The sequence below is a fragment of the Notolabrus celidotus genome, chromosome 2, assembly GCF_009762535.1.
Source record: "Notolabrus celidotus isolate fNotCel1 chromosome 2, fNotCel1.pri, whole genome shotgun sequence".
Lineage (NCBI taxonomy): Eukaryota > Metazoa > Chordata > Actinopteri > Labriformes > Labridae > Notolabrus > Notolabrus celidotus.
Window position 1 is genome coordinate 6,619,205 of NC_048273.1, and position 21,218 is coordinate 6,640,422.

At 42.9% G+C, this 21,218-nt stretch overlaps 1 protein-coding gene across 1 annotated transcript in view; it reads right to left on the reverse strand.

The window, feature by feature from the left end:
• Nucleotides 1–5,512: 5,512 nt before the first annotated feature.
• Nucleotides 5,513–21,218, reverse strand: part of wwc3 (WWC family member 3) — a 56,800-nt gene continuing 41,094 nt past the window's right edge. Inside the window, exons 10-23 of the mRNA XM_034708662.1 lie at nt 19,770–19,859; nt 19,131–19,684; nt 18,932–19,052; nt 18,390–18,470; nt 18,214–18,300; nt 17,926–18,121; nt 17,658–17,828; nt 12,833–12,951; nt 12,595–12,742; nt 10,827–10,991; nt 10,649–10,741; nt 10,315–10,545; nt 10,100–10,227; nt 5,513–6,266 (exon numbers count right to left, since the gene is read on the reverse strand). Of these exons, the coding sequence (XP_034564553.1) occupies nt 6,200–6,266; nt 10,100–10,227; nt 10,315–10,545; nt 10,649–10,741; nt 10,827–10,991; nt 12,595–12,742; nt 12,833–12,951; nt 17,658–17,828; nt 17,926–18,121; nt 18,214–18,300; nt 18,390–18,470; nt 18,932–19,052; nt 19,131–19,684; nt 19,770–19,859 (2,251 nt within the window). The 3' untranslated portion in view covers nt 5,513–6,199. The remainder of the gene's footprint in view (nt 6,267–10,099; nt 10,228–10,314; nt 10,546–10,648; nt 10,742–10,826; nt 10,992–12,594; nt 12,743–12,832; nt 12,952–17,657; nt 17,829–17,925; nt 18,122–18,213; nt 18,301–18,389; nt 18,471–18,931; nt 19,053–19,130; nt 19,685–19,769; nt 19,860–21,218) is intronic.

Below are 21,218 nucleotides of genomic sequence, written 5' to 3' on the forward strand. Positions count from 1 at the left end.
CGACCGTACGCTGTCTGAGATTTTATCTTCTTTATTGCTGTAGCTATCAAACATCCGCAACACAGCAGGGAGTTAAAAAAAAGAGACTTTATTTACTCTGTGTTTTACGACACGGCTCGGTGCGTGCTGAATCTTGTTGAGACAGATTTATATATAGTTGTACTCAGGGGCGCCGCCAGGGATTTTGGGCCCCATGAAAAAATATCACATTGGGCCCCAACACCAAAGGCCACAAGAACCCTGTGCAACTGCTGTCAGTCAGCATCCAAATATCTGATTTGAAGGTATTATTTGAGTAATCTCTGTGACATTAAAACAGACTAAATCACTCAATGCTTCAACCTGCCCAGCATCCAAAACAGACTATAGGCTGTAGCTTATGTAGCTTAGCTATAGCTTTGTTTTTAGAGGCTTTTGTAATAGTACAGATAGAGAGAGAGAAAAAAGAGATTCCCACAGACCCCCTTCAATAATGCTAATTGACATGCTACATTGCTCACCTTCTTGTTCATTGGGTTGGGGGGAGTTGTGGGGAGCAACTGGCTGTATGTGAGATATCCTTTACCCTCTGTTACTGGTAAAAAAGTTAGAACAGTTCACTTCAAATCTACTGAGTATTTAATGTCAACTTAAAGTCACTATGAGGAGTTTTTTTTAACTGATTTTGAAATAGTCTCACCCTTGATTCCACTTCATATTAGCAACAACTTCACTGCCTGTATATGGCTCTGATTTTCTTTATTTTTTTTAAATAAAGTTTTTATTCAGTGCAATTTGAAACGTGTTTTGCAGCTAGTCAAAGTAACAGAGTAGTTTTTCAGACAGTTAAGAGGTACATAAAACAGGTTTAAGACATTTGTCTAAACATTCTTATGAAATGAGGTGATAATAGTGGTGAGAGAAATAAATATTTTGTAAAAGAAAATTCAAAGCTTAGCAATGCCATTGTGAATAAAGGTAGTGTGCCAGGATTGGTAAACAAATAGGATCGTTGTCGTATACATTTATATACATGTATACACCCTCGCCTACAAGAAAACACTTAGAAACATATATCTGCACATGTACAAACCCACATACACATTCAGGGTGATGATAAATCAGTGATGGAATGTAAACAAGCTTAAAGTAAATAAACTCTCATGTTCACTTGTTTCCAGGCTTACAGAGTTAAATCATCACATACTGACAAAAGAAAAGAAAGAAAGAAAGAAAGAAAGAATCTTGAAAAAACTTGATCAGAAAAAGTGATCAGTGAACACATGAATTAAAATCGGCTTTGTCATTTGTTTCGCAGCACTAACTCAAATTAACACCTTGGGACCCTATTATAACCACTCATAGTGATATATATAACAGAAAGGGAAACATAGGGGAGGACAGGGTCTTGGTCAAGCTGCTTGCATGTTTTCCTGAATCATGAAATCTTGTATTGACAACAATGAACTATGTACAATTTATGGCTCTGATTTTCTGTGAAAAAAGCTGAGTCTTTATTTGTAAAGTTTGTCAGTGAGAAGTTAGTTATCAAGCTGGAGAAGTTTTTAACTGATTTTTGAAATAGTCTTACTCTTGATTCAACTTCATATTAGCAACAACTTCACTCCCTGTATATGGCTCTGATTAATTTTTTTATTAAAGTTTTTATTCAGTACAATTTGAAACATGTTTTGCAGCTAGTCAAAGTAACAAAGCAGTTTTTCAGAAAGTAAAGAGGTACATAAAACAGGTATAAGACAGGTATCTAACTTCTGTGTCTAAGAGTGTGAGGCCCGGAGCTGCAGAACGATCCACCTGCTCTGCAAGTTCATGCGTTACAATGTTACAATGTAACAATGTCATTTAGCAGACGCTTTTATCCAAAGCGACGTTCATATGAGAACAAGAACAACACAAGCAAAGATCTAGACAAGAGGAAACAAGATCAGTAAGAGTAACACAGTGCTTCAAGTCCATGTGGGTTCAGGTACTGCCAAGCAGTGTGAAGGCAATGCACAAAAGTAAATAAGGATTTTTTTTTCCTTAATAAAATAAGGAACATCTGCAATGAAGCAACCAAACAATTTAATACCTTCCATTATCATCATCAACAATTAACTTGTCATCACCACAGTAATGACCAAAGTACCAAGCAGTCCCTCCAGGAAGTTGCGATATCGCGATCGCAACTATCAACGCAAATTCAACCAATCAGCGCGATTTTTTCGCAGCCTTGCAATTTTTTACAATCAGCGCAACTTTCCCGCAAATTTGACCAATCACCTTAACCTCAGCCCCTGTACGTCATCGGTTTTGTCATCAATTTGACTTCCTTGGAACATAAACGTAAGTCCTCACTTGATCTTTTCAACAACAAAACACGCACAGAGAACGGGTGAAAAGAGGGGACAGCAGGCGGGACAAGTGACCATGACAACGTTGTTATTTATAGATTGAGGGGCTCAGTGTTCGCTTGGTCTCTACCTGCAGCAGGTGTACTTTATGAACCAGCTCTCCTCACCTCCATGCATCTGTCTCATCTTCATTGATGATTTTTACCCCTGGTGTGTTTTTGTGACAAAGACACAACCGGGGGACGTCTGTTTACTATTTGATGTTTGACGTTGTTGCCGTGGTTACCGTAAAAAGCTCTTCATCTACAGCTTGATTTAATCCAGTTTGGTGAAACATTAGACACATTTAGTAAGTTTTGATCAACTCCTTGTCATCAAAGATGCAGATTCATTTCAGAGTGCCGTGAACTGACTGTGCATCAGTTGCTGCGAGGTGCATTCAGGGACCGTCGTAAATGTGCAATACAGTCCTTTCATGGCATTTTTCTGTGAATCAAGAGAATCAAAATACAGTCAGTGGCCACATCAAGAATGTTTTCTAAAAACAACTGTAATTTAGCGTATTTACTTGCCCCTGAGATGTTATTGGGGGAAAAAAGCAAAAAAAAAAACAATCGCAACTTTCATCGCAATTTTTTCAAAAAGCTGTCGCAAATTCAGGCTTTTTGGGCCGCAACAATCACAAAAAAATCCCGCGAAATCCTGGAGGGACTGACCAAGTGCTGGGTCACTCCAGAGTTGAACACAGATTCCCAGAGTAGAGCAGGACAGTGTGAGTCATCTGTTTATATACAGATTGAATAATATCTGACTTTTTTTTACCTATACTGCAGCCAGCCACCAGGGGGCAAACACTCTGCTGAAAGCTTCACCACCAGGGGGGTATCCGGCACGCTTGGTAGACAGTAACGTCCAAACTAACCAAAAAAATTGTCGCAGATATGACGTTTACACTTCCAGCAGCCAATCAGAGGAAAGCACCAGTTTTGATGCAGGGGTTTGTTACATTTTCTTTTGTGTGCAATTGTCTCAGAACTGACCAACAGCTGAAACGAACTTCTGCCAACTGCCGCTACTGTTACAGAAAAACAACAAAAGGAATCTTAATCTTGATAAAGTGTCACAGTAAGGTGATAACTAAAGCCTACAGCCTTAATCTACGGGCTGTATAATGACAGTGACATCGAGTGGTAAAATTATCAACTACAACACACGTTCATATTCTAGAGTGCAAATCTTGGTCATAGTTTTCCAAAGGATGTAATCTCTCGCGGGTAACGCGTTGCCGAAGTAATCTAGCTGGGAGAACCCTCTGTGTCTCCTCATCCTCCAAATGACCCCACCTTTCAAAACGACGCTCCTAGCAACCGGTACTCTACGGAGGACTTTACACCTACTAGGAGCCAAGTGTAAGAATTAAGTTGTAACTTAGGCTAACGTTGGAACTATCTCAGCTGGTGCAACGTTCAAAACGTTAGTAGAGTGTAAACTCCATCCTAAATGAGAAGTTACGTTCAAACTAGGCTCTGTTTGAACTTACGCACAGCTGGTCTAACAGGCTGCGGGAAAGCTGCCCGCAATCAGCACCATGTTGAACAGTTTAATAATTGCAGTTTGAAATTCAGGTTCTTCAGCATCTCATTCTTGATGCAATTTGTGCCATAAGCCTTTTGGATTTAAGAGTTTTCAGTTTGTCTGTTAACTCTCTCTCTCTCTCTCTCTCGACCTGTTTGCAGCGGTTGATAGCCTAGCATCCGTTACAGTTCACCACATGGTTTCTCAACAAAGAGGATGTGAGGGATCCCTAGAAGTACCTGATGCAAACCTACTTCAAGATACACCGAACAAAAATATAAACGCAACACTTTTGTTTTTGCTCCCATTTTTCATGAGCTGAACTCAAAGATCTGAGACTTTTTCTAAGTTCACTAAAGGACTATTTCTCTCAAACATTGTGCACTAATGTGTCTAAATCTGTGTTAGTGAGCACTTCTTGTTTGTCAAGATAATCCATCCACCTCACAGTTGCGGCATATCAAGATGCTGATTGCTACACAGCAGTGCCTTAGGCTGGCCACAATAAAAGGACACTCCAACATGTTTTATCTCACAGTACAATGCCACAGATGTCGTAAGCTTTGAGGGAGCGTGCAGTCGGCATGCCGACTGCACGCTCTGCAGGAATGTCCACCAGAGCTGTTGCCTGTGAATTGAATGTTCATTTCTCTACAATGAGCCGTCTCCAAAGGCGTTTCAGAGAATTTGGCAGTACACCCAACCGGCCTCACAACCGCAGACCACGTGTAACCACACCAGCATCTACACCTCCAGTGTAAATACATGATTAAAGATAAAGAAAACAAACTATCCCTTTAAAGAGGTTGAACAAAAACAAGGATGCTATTTGTTTGTGTCAGACGTCTGCAGGTGGATGCTGAAGAGTAGAGATGGGTGCATCAATGAAAATGTTGAAACGGATGTAGTACTTTCACTAAATGTTTTTGCATGCTCACACACTTTCAACAATTTCCTCTCAGTCCTCATTAGATGTGAACGTGGCAAAGTGAAAGTGAAGAGAGTAGTGTTGCATTGTTTTTCAAATTTGGACCAAAAAAAAAAAAAAAGCTTAATGCACAATTTGTGAAGAGACTTCTTGTTGGCCTGGTTTGTTTTTGTAGCTCGTAGAAAAGGATCATTATTGATTTCAGTAACAGAGAAGAGTTGAACCGTGTCACACACGGATGTCTCCACTGTGGAACATAAATCAGTGTTTGTGGAGCGGCCTCTGACATGACAGTTAACTGCAGACAAGCAGAGACTTGAAACGTTTGCCTGCAGGGCTCAGAGACATTTTTCAAACGCTGAGCTGCATTTTTCTGCTCAGGAACGAGGCCTGAAAACGTGACCATCAGGGTGTGTTTTCTTTCTTTAAGCACTTAAAGATTCACTTTAGAGTTTCCCCGAAGTCTCAGGAGAGATGTGTTGCAGAGAGTTACAGCACAGAGACTCTGGTGGCTTATGTGGAAAAGTTCAAACAGGAAGTCATGTCGAGATAAGTCGCTGACACAGCCGCCTGCCTGCTGTGTGGTACGGCTTCTTACGAGTCTGCAAGTTTAGACTGAAATGGGTCAACAAAACCTGTGTGTGGTGAGAGAGCGATCACATGTGACACACTTAAAGAAGACCTGTGTGCAGAATATGCAGAGGTATCACTGATTAAAACAGCCAGACGTGGTTTAATGGTTTTATCTTCACGAGAGGTAACACTGCAGATACAGACATCATAAAAAACAATCTGAATACAGTGTTCATATATTCATCCTTATATTGAAAAGTACATGAAATAATATTAATTTTAATAACATAACAACAAAAGGACAACAACATCTGTAATAAAAGTGGATTACAAAGTGACATTTGATGTAAATAACTCTTAAGAATTAGGTAACAGAAAACAAATCAGTTCCATTTAACTGTATGTAAAAACATTGAAGTGCTATTTGTTCAAAGCTACAAAATACACTTAAAAAGCAGGAAGCGTTTTTAAATTTCCTTCAAGGAAAAAGTACTATAAAATAAGTTACAGTACAGTGAATTTGTCCAACTTTTGTTCCCGTCTTCCAGCCTTTTGTAAGCACAAACAGAACAGACAGGAGGGGAGAGACGCCGTGTCCGTGCTGCTGTCCAGAACGGTTTCTGATGAGTGTTTAGAAAAGCTACAAACGTCTTCTGAAAATGTGAAACCTTCTTATCTTCAACATGATCTGTTTGCCATCCCGCCCCGCGTTCGTGGTAGAAAGAGCTTTGTACTTCATGAGCTCACAATATTCCACAAATACTTCATGTTTAGTCACAGAGGGAAGCGCTCATACGTCGTCCGCGGGCAGAGGAGGTATGTTGAACCTTGGTCTGGTGAAAAAAGCCATCTTCTCTCTGCAGGAAAAACAAAAGGTGTTATTGTTTTTAAAGAGCCTGGTGACCTGTGGAAAAAGCACTGAAACATCACGTCTCCACCTGCTGCTGAACACAAAGATTACAGAAGTCCCTTTTGAAATGTAGACGCAGATTGAACATCCTGATGAAGTAAAACATACGTATCAGCTCCTGATCTTTCCAGAGTAAACTGATTATACTGATGAATTCAATGTAAGGCACATGTAGAGGCAGAGATGGGTTTCTCACTTATCACTGGGAGTGTGGGTGTGTGTGTGTGTGTGTCACTGGGGCTGACTGATTGCCTAATGAATATCACCTGCAACTGCCTGTGAATCTGTTTGCCTGGTGCAGGGGGAGAGGAGGCAGGGTGCTGGTATTTCTGTTGACCGCTAAAGCTTTTTACCATCATATAGTTCAATTCTGCAAATCCACCTACGTAAAAATGTATGTTTGAAGGTCAAATAATCACCCTTGAATTGCAGTACAACTTCAGGTTTCCTCCCTTGGATTCAGCACGTCAGACAGATCCGTGTATTTCCCTCTCTGTGACTAATTTCGTTTTTGATAACATATATCCAGGTGTTATAGAATTCTCTCTCTTTTCTCTGCGAGGAGTTTTTGTTTGCTTATTTTTTTATTAATAAAAAGAGAGAAGCTGGAGACAGAGAGTGCAAACAAGAGAGAATGAATGAGATGCAGCAAAAGGTGCATTTGGGACTCATCTTGAGTACATGAGGTGCAGTGGTTTTCACGAGACACAGCAAAGAAATACTAAAACCAGAGCTGGGGTGTTGATGACCAACATTTCACCTGCTGTGGGCGGACAGGATACAGGAGAGCAGGACTGAACTAACTGGGGAAGAAGGCCAGCTCAGTCCTGGACCCTGTGGAGGTGGTGGCTGACAGGAGAATTATGGCCAATCTGTCGTCTCTGATGGACTTTTCTTTTTCTATATATATTCTTGTTGAAATTCTTGTACTGTACACTCCATGAATTTCCCCGTTGTGGGACGAATAAAGGAGTATCATATCATATCTTATCTTATCTTATTAGGGATGGCTATATTGGGGGCGGCAGTAGCTCAGACCATGGGGACTTGACTTGGGAAACGAAGGGTCGCCGGCTCGAGTCCCAGTATGGACGAAGTTTGGCAAGTGGACTGGTGGCTGGAGAGGTGCTGGTTCACTTGCCTGGGCACTGCCGAGGTGCCCTTGAGCAAGGCACTGAACCCCCAACTGCTCTGGGTGGTCTGGTTGACGGCAGTATCCTCACTCTGACATCTCTCCCTAAGCATGTTCACTGCATGTGTGTGCATTTGTATGTATACACCAAAAAAAAACTGTATGTGTATCATGTCCAAAAATAGCCTGAAAATTTGAATTTCCCCCCTGGGGATTAATAAAGTACCTTTCTTTCTTTCTTTCTTCTTTCTATCATTGAAAACATAATGATACCAGCAGCCTTAAAGCAACAGGACTGTTTGGGCTACAGCTGCTGAGTTAGTGAATCACTCACATGCTGTTTTAAATCCAAGAACTCCAGCTGTGATTGGCCGCATGCAAAAACATAATGAAGTATTTTTTTCCAAACCAGGATACAAAAACTGATCAGGAATGCAGGATTTCTTTGTTGTAGCAGTTTTGATACCTGAGACTAGATTACTTTGGTCTGAACCTTTAAGGTATTCAGCACAGGTACCCTAACCCTAACCCTAACCCTAACCCTAACCCAATCCTATATAGTATGAAGGGATACCTGTTGAGTCTTTGGGTGGTGAAATCACACTAAAAAAAATGAACCCAAGGCTGTAGAGAACGAATTCACTTGACATGTTTGTCACACCTCCATGATTTATGTGTGCTGAACGTACAGGGAGACTTTGTTTGTGTACAGGAATCCTCTGCAGGGTTTTAATTACACTATTTACACTTCTACTGAAGTTTCTGAGTGATGAGTATATGACTCGACACTTCGGTCGAACCTTTAGAGAAGAGAATGTCAAAAAAAAGTGTGATATGTGAAGCTATTTTGGCTTTAAAGGTGACATATCATGCAGAATCGACTTTTTAATGGTTCTCTACCTGAAATATGTGTCCCTGTCTACAAACCCCCCTAGAATGAAAAAAATCCATTCTGCCCCTGTTCTGATTTCTCCACCTTTCTGTAAATGTGTGCTGAAACGAGCCGTTTCAGTTTTCAATGTTTTTCATACGTCACAACGACATCCGGTCTGTAACTGAAGTCAGAGCTCGGAGCTTGTTCTATATAAAATGTATAAAATACAACTCAATCCCTCCTCCGTTTTTCATTCCCTGCACACATGTGTGCTAACAAGGAGCTTAGGAGGGAGGCATGCTAGTTGTAGGCTGTCTTAATAAACACAAAGGTCGGTTTTACTCCCCACGTCTGCAGATTTGAAGATCTAGTGGATGATTTTTATTTATCATGGAAAAGTGCTAGCGCTAGTTAGCATAGCCACATAGCTACATGTTCGTAGCTGTGTACCAAGACACACGTCGACATACTGACAAATAAAACAACAAGAAACACAAAATCTGTGACCAATGGTTCAGAAAGGTCCTGCTGCAGGCGCCTCTCCGTCAGGATCAGATTCTGGATCAGATTCAGAGGGTTGAAGTAACGCGGGTCTGTGAGCAGCCATGTCTATGCAGCCAACATGTAAACATTAGATCAGCGTGCTGGAGAGCCGAGGCCACACCCACTTCCTGAGGGGGCGTGGTCAGAGAGAAAACCGACTGTTCTGAGCAGGGCTGAAGAAGAGGGTTTTTCAGGCATGCCAAAATCTGATTTCAAAGTGTTTTTTTGAGCATATACTTTAAAGACATGTTTTGGGGACCTCTTAGACCAATACATTTTGATGAAAAAAGCGTGATATGTCACCTTTAAACTGCCTTACACCGTCTTTACTATGGCTCCTGTTGTGATAAAAAAAAACGTACCTTTATTTTGAAAGATCACAAAAAAGAACTCAGGGACAGATCTTGCAGTTACAGGAGTAAATAAACAGCAACAAGAACTATCAATAGAAGAAATGCTTGATGTATCAGCACCCCTGAAGAAATCTAACATGAGTCTGGTCCTGCTGGAGGTTTCTGCCTATTAAAGGAAGTCTGTCCTTTTCACTGAAACTTGATTTATGTGTGCTGTGTTTGTTGAAGAACAGAGAATGTACACACACAGAGACTTTGTTTGTGTACAGGAATCCTCTGCAGGGTTTTAAATAACACTATTTACACTTCTACTGAAGTTTCTGAGTGATCTAAGAGTTATTTCACTCGACACTTCGGTCGAACTTTCAGAGAAGAGAATGTCAAAAAAAGTGTGATATGTGATGCTTTTATTTTGGCTTTTAACTGCCTTACACCGTGTTTACTATGGCTCCTGTTTTGATAACAAACGGAACAAATGAACAGCAAAAAGAACAATCAATAGAAGAAATGTTTCATGTATCAGCACCCCTGAAGAGGTTCTAACCCCAACACGGTCTCAGCAGATGTGTGTCTAACATGAGTCTGGTCCTGCTGGAGGTTTCTACCTGTTAAAGGAAGTTTGTCCTTGCCACTGTAACTTGCTAAATGCTGCAAAGTGCTCTGCTCATGGTGGATTAAGATGAGATCAGACTGAGTCCTGTCTGTAAGATGGGACTGGATCTTATCCGGTCTTGATGTTGGGTCTTTGTTAATAATAGAACATAGAGTCCGGTCTAGACCTGCTCTGTTTGGAAAGAGTCTTAAACCACTCTCACTCTGTGGCTCTTATCAGTAGAGTCACAGTGAGAAGCCTGATCAGGAGTCGGCTCCATCCTCACCTGAATGTCTGCACGGGCAGGGGCTCCTTCTGGCTCTGCCCCCTCATTTTCAGAACCTCTTTGGAGGCCTTCCTCAGCCTCCTCTCTGCCGCCTCCTCCTGACGCTGCTCCTGCTTGCTCTGACCGGCCTGCAGCACAAAAAAAAACAGGAGAGTAAAACCTCTGCTGCATGAAACCTCACTTCATATTCTCCGTCAGGTCACTGCAGCTCTCACCTGTCTCTGGGCCTCTCTGAGCAGGCAGCGGAAACGCTCGTCCCTCAGGGCCCAGTGAGGGAGCTCGGTGTCCTCCCTGACTTGCGGCTCCTCTAGCCTCAGCTTCAGCTCCCTCAGGGCGCTCAGTTCTTCCATCAGCTGCCTCTGACGCGTCCTGCAAGCCTGGAGATCCAGCTCCAGGTCCAGGGAGGTACGTGTCGGCTGCTCAGCCAATGAGGAGCGGTACGACTGCTGCTCACACGCAAACACAAACACAAACACACACACATCTCAGAAACTAGATGCTGAACATTTTTAAACCTTGGAGCTTGAGATGAATCCACGACATCTTTACCTGTTTGTATCGCAGCGTTCTTCTTTCCAACGTGTTCCTGACAAAGGGCGTTTTCTTTGGTAGAGTTGAGCTGTCGCTGTCACTACGATACAACTGAAGGAACATTTACTGATGATTAATAAAAGTTCACACAGGTTAGAGAATGAAGACTTTTTCAAATACGTCTGCAGAAACTCACCCTGCACACGTACTGACTCCTCGCGCCCGGAGAGAAGGTCTGGGAGCGAACGATGGTGCTGCCTCGCATGAACGGCGAGGCATGACCCCAGCGACCCCCCCTCTCTTTGGCCCGCACTCGCACCGGCTCTGGGAACAAGCCTTCAGTCATGGTGGCCTTCTCCACCTGCAACAAAATATCAACAGCATCTTGAATGCAGTGATGCATTATACTGCTGAAGTTGAAACATCCTAGAGTCATGCTTTCCTCCTCTCTTTCCACATCCCCCTTCCTTTAGTTCTGTAGGCTCCCACAGAGGTTGGAGTGTCTCATGCCCTTGAAGACTGAGGGACAGTGGTCTTAAAGCTCTTTGAATCACCTGATGAACACACTGTTTTCAGATGCAGAGAACCAGAAAATCCCCTGATTGCTTTGTCAATTTTTCTAACCGCTTTTATTTCTATGTTATTGTTATTTTTAGTTTTTATCCAACTAATTAATTGTCTTCCATTTTATTTGATTATTTATTGTTTAATTCATTATTATTATTATTATTTTTAATTTATCATTTTAATGTTCCCAGGGCTCCAGAGTGCAACCAATTTTGTTGCACATGCGACCAAAATTCTTAAGAGTGCGAGATTCTGGATCAGATTCAGAGGGTTGAAGTAACGCGGGTCTGTGAGCAGCCATGTCTATGCAGCCAACATGTAAACATTAGATCAACATGCTGGACAGCCGAGGTCACATCCACTTCCTGAGGGGGCGTGGTCAGAGGGAAAACAGACCGTTCTGTACAGGGCTGAAAAGAGGGTTTTACAGGCATGCCAAAATCTGATTTCAAAGTATTTTTTTGAGCAATAAACTTTAAAGACATGTTTTGGGGACCTCTTAGACCAATATATATTGATGAAAAAAGCGTGATATGTCACCTTTAAAATATTTTATGAAAGAAGTTAAAGTAGATGTGATTATTGGAAGTAACCCTCCTTGGTTTGGGGTAAGCCCCTAATGTTTTCCACTCCTGACCACCCCTTCAACAGTCAGTGCCACAGTTTGGCCACCCAAGTCAAAACCATGTGGCTCCGCCACTGAAATTAGGTCCTCTGAGGTATCAGAAATGATAATCAAATGTAATGTTGCATACAACATTTTCTTTTTATACATAATTGTTCATCGAATAAAGAGCATTTCTTGACACCTTATTTTTGTTTAAAAATCATTCTCATTATATGAAAGTTATGGAGAGCGATTAAAAAGGTGACTTTATGGTTTAAAGGCGATGCAATGAAAAATTTGGGTGCACCTAAATTTTGTGCTGGTGCACCTAACTGCAACCAATGCAAAAAGTTGATCTGGAGCCCTGATACCTAATTTATCCTATTCACTTTTTCTAATTTTCCCGATGTGATGTCGTCCTCTTATTCTGAAAACCTCTTTTATTGTCCTTTTAATGCTTTTATTTACTTATCCATATTTATTTATTTATTTATTGTATTTATTTATCCTTGAAAAACCTCTTAACAATGATTTATTGGTCTATTGTCTCACCAATTCATTCTGTTTAATTTAGGTGTTTTCTTTTTAACCTCACGCTGTATTCTGTTTTGTTAAAATTCCTCCTCGCTGTCTAAATGTTCACTTTGTTATTTGAACCATGCTGTTTGTCAAAGCACTTTGTAAACATTTGTTTTTAAAGGTGCTCTATAAATAAATGTATTATTGTTACTATTATACTTAAATTGCAAAATTGGTGCTGAAAACTGATGAATGGAGAAGAGCTTTTTACCTTCACTGTAGAGATTTTGCTTGCAGTCTGCTCACAGCGCCCCCCGGTGGTGTTGCAGATGCCCTCCACACACAGGCCCTCTGTGCATGCAGCATTGAAAGCTGTGCTGTTGCTGCAGCCGCTGTCCACCGACTCTGCCTGCCAACTCCTGCAACAACACAACCCTCACACATGAACACACGTTGGAGTGCAAAAAGAAGGGTTACTTTATTTTTATATGACATTAAAATATCATCACCTCTCTGACACCACCTCCACAGGCTCATCCTTCCTCTCCAGCTCGGCCTCCCGCTCCTCCAGGTGGGTGGATGTGGTGGAGGTGTTGGTGGTGCGTGACAGCAGAGTGCATACAGTGTCCTGTGAAGTCACAGAGCAAACTCTCACATCCTCACTCACACTGTCAACATTCCTCCTCAGCCTGTTTGTCCTGTGAGACACATTCCTGTCACACTCGCTCTAAAAAAAGCAGGCCAGCACAGAGAGGCCTGAGAACGCTCTGCAGGGTTCAGATCTGAGGGAGTTCATGCAGCTGATCAGTTCATTTCATTGTTTGCAAGTCAGAGATGCTAACCCCTGTAGCATTGCTCCAACAGGTGGATGCATATTAAGACTCTTCACTCTCTCGTCCTGACAAGTCCTGCCTCAGGTCCACATTATCGCCTCTCTCTCCTGATCAGTCTGCATTGTTTCCATTCCTCTCTGAGCTGTCACAAGATGATTAAAGGGAGAGGGGGAAGATAGATGACACAGACTCTTTGGACTGTCAGTCATTGCAGGATTTCTCCTTTTCTGATCCATAAAATGAATCTGTACTGAAAGGAGAATATGTGCAACATGTCAGCACGAGTTTTTGGGGGTTATTGGGATGCACCGCTGATCACTCTAAAGTCTGTGATTGTCATTGATAAAGTAGTTGTTTCTACCTCTCTTGTGATGTCTTTATTGTATATTATTTCTATTATTGGATACCATCAATTACAAAGAGAGTGAATCATGTTATCTTTGGACTGACCAGCCTAAAATGTTCACATTTTTATTGTCACTGATACCCGACGAACATCACCACTGTGCCTTTGTTGAATATTCATACTTGTTTTATTTTATTGCTCACTACTATGAGTGTTTTTTTCTCCCTTATCTTTCTGTTTCACAAGATGTTTCCCAGGCTGCACTGACTGAATAAACTCTCCACAAACAATCTGTGGAAATGATTGATAAAAACCCAGGAGCTACCGTCACTCTGACATCATTCAGAAGTAGAATTTATAACATGGGCTCTTTATTTCTCTATTTTTAAGAGTTTGGTTTCATTTAACTCATGGTGTTCAAAACGCAGCAGCTCGAGTACTGACTAGAACTAGGAAGAGAGAGCACACCTCTCCAGTGTTAGCTTCTCTACACTGGCTCCCCATAAAACCTAGAATAGTATTTAAAATCCTTCTTCTAACCTACAAAGCCCTTAAAAATCAGGCACCCTTGTATCATAAAGAGCTCATAATGCCCTATTACCTCTCTAGAACACTACGCTCCCAACATGCAGGCCTGCTGGTCGTACCTAAAGTCTCTAAAAGTAGTATGGGAGGTAGAACCTTCAGTTATCAGGCCCCTCTCCTTTGGAATCATCTACCAGTCAGGGTCCGGGAGGCAGACACCCTCTCTACTTTTAAGAGTAGGCTTCAAACTTTCCTTTTTGATAAAGCTTATAGTTAGAGCTGGATCAGGCTTGGACCAGCTCTTAGTTATGCTGCTACAGGCTTAGACTGACACACTGGGATCCTATCTTACCCCCTTACCCCCAACGCCCCATCACTAACTTTAACTCTGCCTGTCCCATTAAAGTTACTAACCATAGACCTTTATGGAGTCCCTGAGCTCGTTTGTCTCGTAGGTTCCTCTGAGCTGCCGTAGACATCCTCCTGCTGTGGACGTTCTGGACTCCAGCCGCAACAGCTTCTACTACTCGTCTCATCACTATCACCTCTCTCTCTTACTCCCCTCTGTCCCTCTTTCCAGACCCAACACAGTCGAGGCAGATTTGTGTCTAACATGAGTCTGGTCCTGCTCGGGGTTTCTGCCTGTTAAAAGGAAGTTTTTCCTCACCACTGTACTTGCTAATTACTGCGATGTGCAATGCTCATGATGGATTAAGGTGGGGTCAGACTGAGTCTTACCCTGTCTTGAAGTTGGGTCTCTGTTCATAATTTGACATAGAGTGGTCTAGACCTCCTATGTTTGTAAAAGCATCTTGAGATAACATTTGTTGTGATTTGGCGCTATACAAATAAAGATTGACTGATTGATTGGTTAATTGGTTAATTGGTTAATTGATTGATTGATTGATTGATTGATTGATTGATTGATTGATTGATTGATTGATTGTGTTTTCGTCTGTTCGCTGTTTTCTCTTTTGTTTTAATTTTGTACAATTTGGATGTATGTGTATGTTTGTATGTGTGTGTTTGTATGTGTATATATGTATGTATATACAGTGGTGGAAAAAAGTGTTCGGACACTCTTAACATTTTACACAATCTCAAATATCGTCATGAAATATTTGTGGAAAAATCTTTTTTGTGTTTCAAGCATTAGGCAGACATAAACAAATACAAATGTATATATATATTTTGTTTATTGTTTACAATTCATGACCAGGCACCATCACTTCATCAATGTGTGTCATTCTGCAGGAACAGTGTTGAGCCCAGGCTGTCTGCAGGAGGTGACTGTTTAAATTTAAGAGAAATGCTTTAGGACGATCTTTATTTTTCAGTCTGAGCCTCAGAAAAGTGGAACTATCAGAGCCTGCACAAGCTTCAGTGATTTCTGTTTCTCTTAAGCTATATTTGTGTGCTGTTCCACCTTTATCAGAGAGGAGAGGACAGTGGATAGAGCTGGACCAGGAGAGAGAGTTGGGGAATGACATGCATGCATCAGGCTGGTTGTGAATCCAGACTGCCAGCTTCACAGGTGCACGATTTAACCATTACTCTAAATCTGCACCCAGCTTATTTTTAAAAGGACACTTAAATCAAGACTTAAAGCTAACCAGTCATGTGATCACTGATCAAACCTTTGTTTACTGGAGACTTGATATCTTCTAATGTGAAGTTTGTATGTTTTTATTCTCCTTACACTGGCTGCCAATCAAATTCAGAATACAGTTTAAGATCCTCATATTAACATACAAAGCAATCCATCATCAAGGACCCCCTTATATCTTATTTATTGCTCCTTGTATTGTCTTATCAACACTGATTCTCTGTAAAGCACTTTGTGATTATGTCTGTGAAAGGAGCTATACTAAATAAAGTTTACCTACTTACTTTTTAATTGTTTGATTTTCTATTTTAAATGTTTGTTTGCTTTTAGATCTTCCTGCTCAGGGACCTTGGTTGTATATCAGCTTTTTGAGCTCACTTTGGTTCAGCAGTTGTGTTGTGTATGCTCCCTGTCAACTCAACTCAACTAAAGTACTTAGTTATTGTTTGTACATTTAAACAAACACCCTGCACTCTCACTTCTTCACCTGTTTTGTTCTATTTATTCAGTTTCTGCCTCACTGAACCTGTTCTCTTTATTTACTCAACCAAAGAGGGATACTCAGAGCAGCAAATATCTACAGTACACACTAGGGGTGACCCCAAATAGTCGAATATTCGACGATTCGTTCTAACGAGCCTTAGTCGACTGCCAATCTCATAGGGGAACATTTGCATATGAAACGTGGATCATTCCATTCAAACCATGGGGGTGCTCAATGTCTAATTTTACATTATTTTCCTGTTTCCCGTAAAAATAGTGTCTCATATATCCTATTTTTATATAAATATAGACTTATTTAATGTAATTCTGTGAACAGCTCTTGAAGTGTTAAATCTCCTTAAAGTGGTAATTAAATCTCCCCTGGTAATTAAAGGTGGACTCTCCCATTTAGCGGGACCTGTGGAGCAGACGTACCTCAGCTGGCCTTTAAATCTTTCTACGTTCATGGCAGCTCAAAATGTCAGGAAATAAAACTTCAGATGATTCTAAAAATAGTGATGAAGATGAGGAGCAGCTTCATGAAGAGGGCTGTGAGATCAAGGATTACCGGACCACACAAAAACTGTACGAGGCCAAAAGAACCAGGAGGGATACCCAAAGCTGCGCAAAGCCTCAAAAACAATCCACAGCAACCCATCCACCTCCACACCATCAGAGAGGATATTCTCAAAGACAGGATTTACAGTTAACAGAGCAAGGAGCGCACTTCTGCCCGTACACACGATGGTTTTCCTCACGTACAGTTTGAAAAGACTCGAGCGGACAAAGACGCGATGAAAATCTGTTTTAAAAGGTTCTGTTAAGAGATTTAAAAACCCTTTAGCTGGTTCAGGTTTGATTTTGAACATTATACAAATGTTTAGCCTGAAGTTAGACAAACTACCCTCTGAAGTGCTGCTCTCTGCTGTGTGAACACTGTTTAAATATCTGTGGTGCGTTGTTCCATGTTTAACAGATGGTGGCCTTATTTGAGTTTTCTCTCCTTCATCACCTCGTTGTTTTTGCAATATAGATTAAAAAAATCTAAGTTTTATGCTCATAATATTCTGTTGTCCCTTTTACTTTAAGCTACGAGTCTCTTAATTGTAAATGGTTATGTGTAATATTGTCATGCGGTCACCATCATGCAGACTTTGGGTCAATAAGGAAAAACAACAAACATTCCACTATTCGTCGACTATGGGCAAAATCTGATGAATCAGATTTGACTAAGCAAATCCTTAGTCGGGGTCAGCCCTAGTACACACTGTATGCACACATAAACAACACATATGACCCATAACTATTCAAACCAAGCCTCATACAGTCTGTTTTCAGTCTGTTTGCACTACGTAGAGCCTGATCTGTGAGCGACGTCATCCTGATCAGCTTTAGCACGATGTTCAGATCAATGACAATAAAGGCTGAGAAACCGTCCTGTGCAGTCAGGTGTAGGTGTGTGTGTGTGTGCGTGTGTGTGTGTGTGTGTGTGTGTGTGTGTGTGTGTGTGTGTGTGTGTGTGTGTTTGTGTGCGCGCTTACTGAAGCTCGGGGCCTCTGCTCGTCCTCTTGGTTGTCTTGGTGTCTGCGATGACCGAAGCTCTTCTGTTCAGGTCGGGTTAACTCTGCTCCAATCAGCACCTGGACTCTCAGCCAGTGGTAAACCATCTCTGCGCTCCCCTCACACTCAGCCAGGCTCAGCTGGGCCGTTCCCTGCAGAAACACACGCACACACACACACACACACGTCATCATTTGGATTCAGAAACAATCATCTTAGTGTCTCTGCCGCTCTGCCTCTCAGACCCACCAGAAGTTCCTCCTGAGCCTGAGGTCCCAGAGAGCAGACAGACAGCTGCAGCACGCACACCGCCAGGGCGTTTGCAGGGACAGGAATGCGAAAGCCTTCGTTGAAACTCATCTGAGACTGCGGCTCCAGCGCCGTACAACAGTAAAACGCACAGGCCCTGCCGGCGTCCAGTGGAATCAAGTGCACCTTCACATACCTGAGCACAAGCAGGACAACATGAGAACACTGAGAGCAGCATCAAGGTACACAGAGCACAGCAGCTGAGCCAGAGTCATCACTGATACTCACACTTTGTAACCGTCTCTCACCATGGACCTGTTCAAGTTCTTCAGCTGCAGCAGGTGGAGTCGTAGAGACTGAGAACTGGACTCCCACCTTCACAAGGAGAACAAGAATAAGGATTTAAAAACTAAAACAAAGTGACGTTTCTCTCCACATACAGTCTGCACGGACTCAGTACTCACAGCAGCCCCAGCTGGATCTGTGTGGGCTCGCTCACAGACGACAGCTCTTTCATGTACGACATCTCATCCGACTCCTCCGCCCTGTTACGAGACAAAAACACGAGAAGTTAACAGACTCATGCATGCATAACACAACATCACTACCCATCCTCTGCAGAAACAGCTTTATCCTAAGTCCATCTCTGCAGGGTACCTCGCCATAATGTTCTTAGATAACAATCCAAGGCTGCATGATCTGGCACATGCAACCTTCAGGATCTCAGTGCAGCAATTACAGCAAGTTTTGTGTCTCCCAGATGAAGCAATCTGGACCTTAAAGCTGATATTCAGACATGAAAGGTAGATTAAAAAGACCCGGTTTGAAATCCTCCTTTAAGTGGATTCAGATTTTAAGGTCAAGATATCAGTTCTGAACCAGTGTGGCAGCATCCTTTCACGGAGGATCCATCATTCAAAGCTAAAAGTCGTGTTGCAGTTATCTTAGATGCCACAAGGAGGCGCCATTGCTCCAGGGAACTGGGTTGTGGTGAACCTGCTCTCACCTTCTCCCCCAAGCCTCGAACACGCCGCTGTCAGTGGCCAGAGGGTCTTCAGAGACGCCTGCAGAGACCCTCCTTGCCCTCCTACCGCTTCTGTTAGCGCTGTTTCCCCTCAGAGTCACTCCTGCAGGAGGAATCATCCAGTTAATCATCATCATGTGGTTTTTATTCTTTAAGGACATAACAGATCTCACAGACGTACCTGTGGAGGTGAAAGCCGCCTGAGCTGTGCTGTCTCTGTGACCCACGGCGATGGAGCCGCCCGTGTCCTCGCCGCTCATCATGGTGGTGTGTGAGAGCGGCTGGGACTGAGCCCGCAGACCTTCTAACAGACCCCGCCCCGCCTGCTCCATGTACTCCTCCGTCATCTGCGTTAGAGGGCAGTCCTGGGGAGCTGAGTGGTAGGGCGTGTCCATGGGCGAGCTGGGTGGCGACAGAGAGGAGAGCGAGGAGCGGGAGGAGAGCGAAGCCAGGGACTGCGGGGTGTCGTGGGAGCGTTTGGGTTTGCTCTGGATCAGCGGGTCGGGGGTGAACATGGAGCAGTCTCTCGACGCGGCCTCTGGTGGAAGCAGGTAGCGTAGGTGAGGGTCAAGCAGCTCGGCGGACCCTTCGTGACGCTCGTACTGAGGGACGCCGTAGATGTCACTGAAGCTGATGGAGCTGAGGGAGCCTCTGCTGGACGCCAACGAGCCTCGACTGGAGGCCAGAGAGCCGCGGCTGCTGCTGGACGACACCGTCAGAGAGCTCGCCGACAGACTGGAAGTAAAGAAAGATAAAAGACTGTGAGGAACATGGAGAGGGTCACAGCAGAAAACCTAAGTTAGAAGAACGTTTGCAGCACCTCTTCAGCTGGGAGTGAAGGTAGGTGGTGATGCGTGTTGCCTCCTCCAGCTGCCTCAACAGAACGTTTCTCTTCTCCTGCTGCAGGATCCTGTCAGCAGAAACAGATGCATGCATTCTTATTTAGTCACAGCACATTTTCTTTCTACTTTCATACTAAAAAAAACATTTCTAAATATTTTAATATTTAATTAATTTCATATTTATCCTATTTCCGTTGCCTAGCACCGCTCGAGTGGCTGCTTGTTGCAGCAGCTCTCTCTTTGTTGTTCTTTTTTACACATCTGTTTAGTTCTCTTTGTATTTGGAGCCAGTCATGACTTCCAATGACTCATTTGTTAGCCATGGACACCACACTGGCTACGTTTGCAGAGGTGTTTTTACTATTTTTGTTCCTGTGTGTCGGGAGATCCTGCGTGTAACTATGGTAACATTGTTTACATACGAGATCAGCTGTTAGCAGCCCGTAGCATGTCGATGCTAAACGATGCTAGGCCCAGTGGTGGTTCTGGGGAGGGGTAAAACTGAACCTAGACCCCCCTGTGCCCCCCCCAAAATAATATTATACAATAAAAAAAGCTTTGGTATCACACCCATGTAAAAGGCGGAACACGTGTGTGGTACTTGGTTCCAGTCCCTTAGAGCGCTAAGGGACTCATGTTGAGTGTAAGCAGCCAAACAGCTGCTGTCAGTCTGCATGTTGATCTAGTACACAGTAGTATATATGTCTAGTATAAAGGGATGCACTGATGTTTTGCCAGTTTGTTCTCAGCCGGTCCTCGCCCTACTCAGTCTTTTTTGTCAGGGTTGAATGTGTCCCTCTGACAACACTCTTGGCCCCAGCCTGCCCCCCCCCCCCCCCCCCAGTAAAATTGGTCCAGAACCGCCACTGGCTAGGCCTGATGTTCCCCGTGAGCTGAGGAGAAGGAGGCAAAGACGACGCGCCGGTACTGAGGTGCAAGCTAAAAAAGATGACATCGACCTGTCATTCCACCCACCGTTATGGGGACGTAAGATCTATCTACGATAAGGTGGGCAAGCTAACCCAGCACCAGAGTAGCATCATGCTAACAGAGCTAACACCAGACACGAACGCCACATTGGAAGGATTTCACCTGCTGTGGGCGGACAGGATACAGGAGAGCAAGACTGGACTAACTGGTGAAGAAGGCCAGCTCAGTCCTGGACCCTGTGGAGGTGGTGGCTGACAGGAGAATTATGGCGAAGTTTTCATCTCTGATGGACTTTTCTTTTCTATATATAATCTTGTTGAAATTCTTGTACTGTACACCTTCTTGTTTGCTGCTGTAACTCCGTGAATTTCCCCGTTGTGGGATGAACAAAGGAGTATCTTATCTTATCTTATTTCATAACTTAACACATTTTTAGTAAAAAATAAAACCCTTACGTTTTTAAAATACTCTTACTTTTGGGGAAGCATTAGAAATTC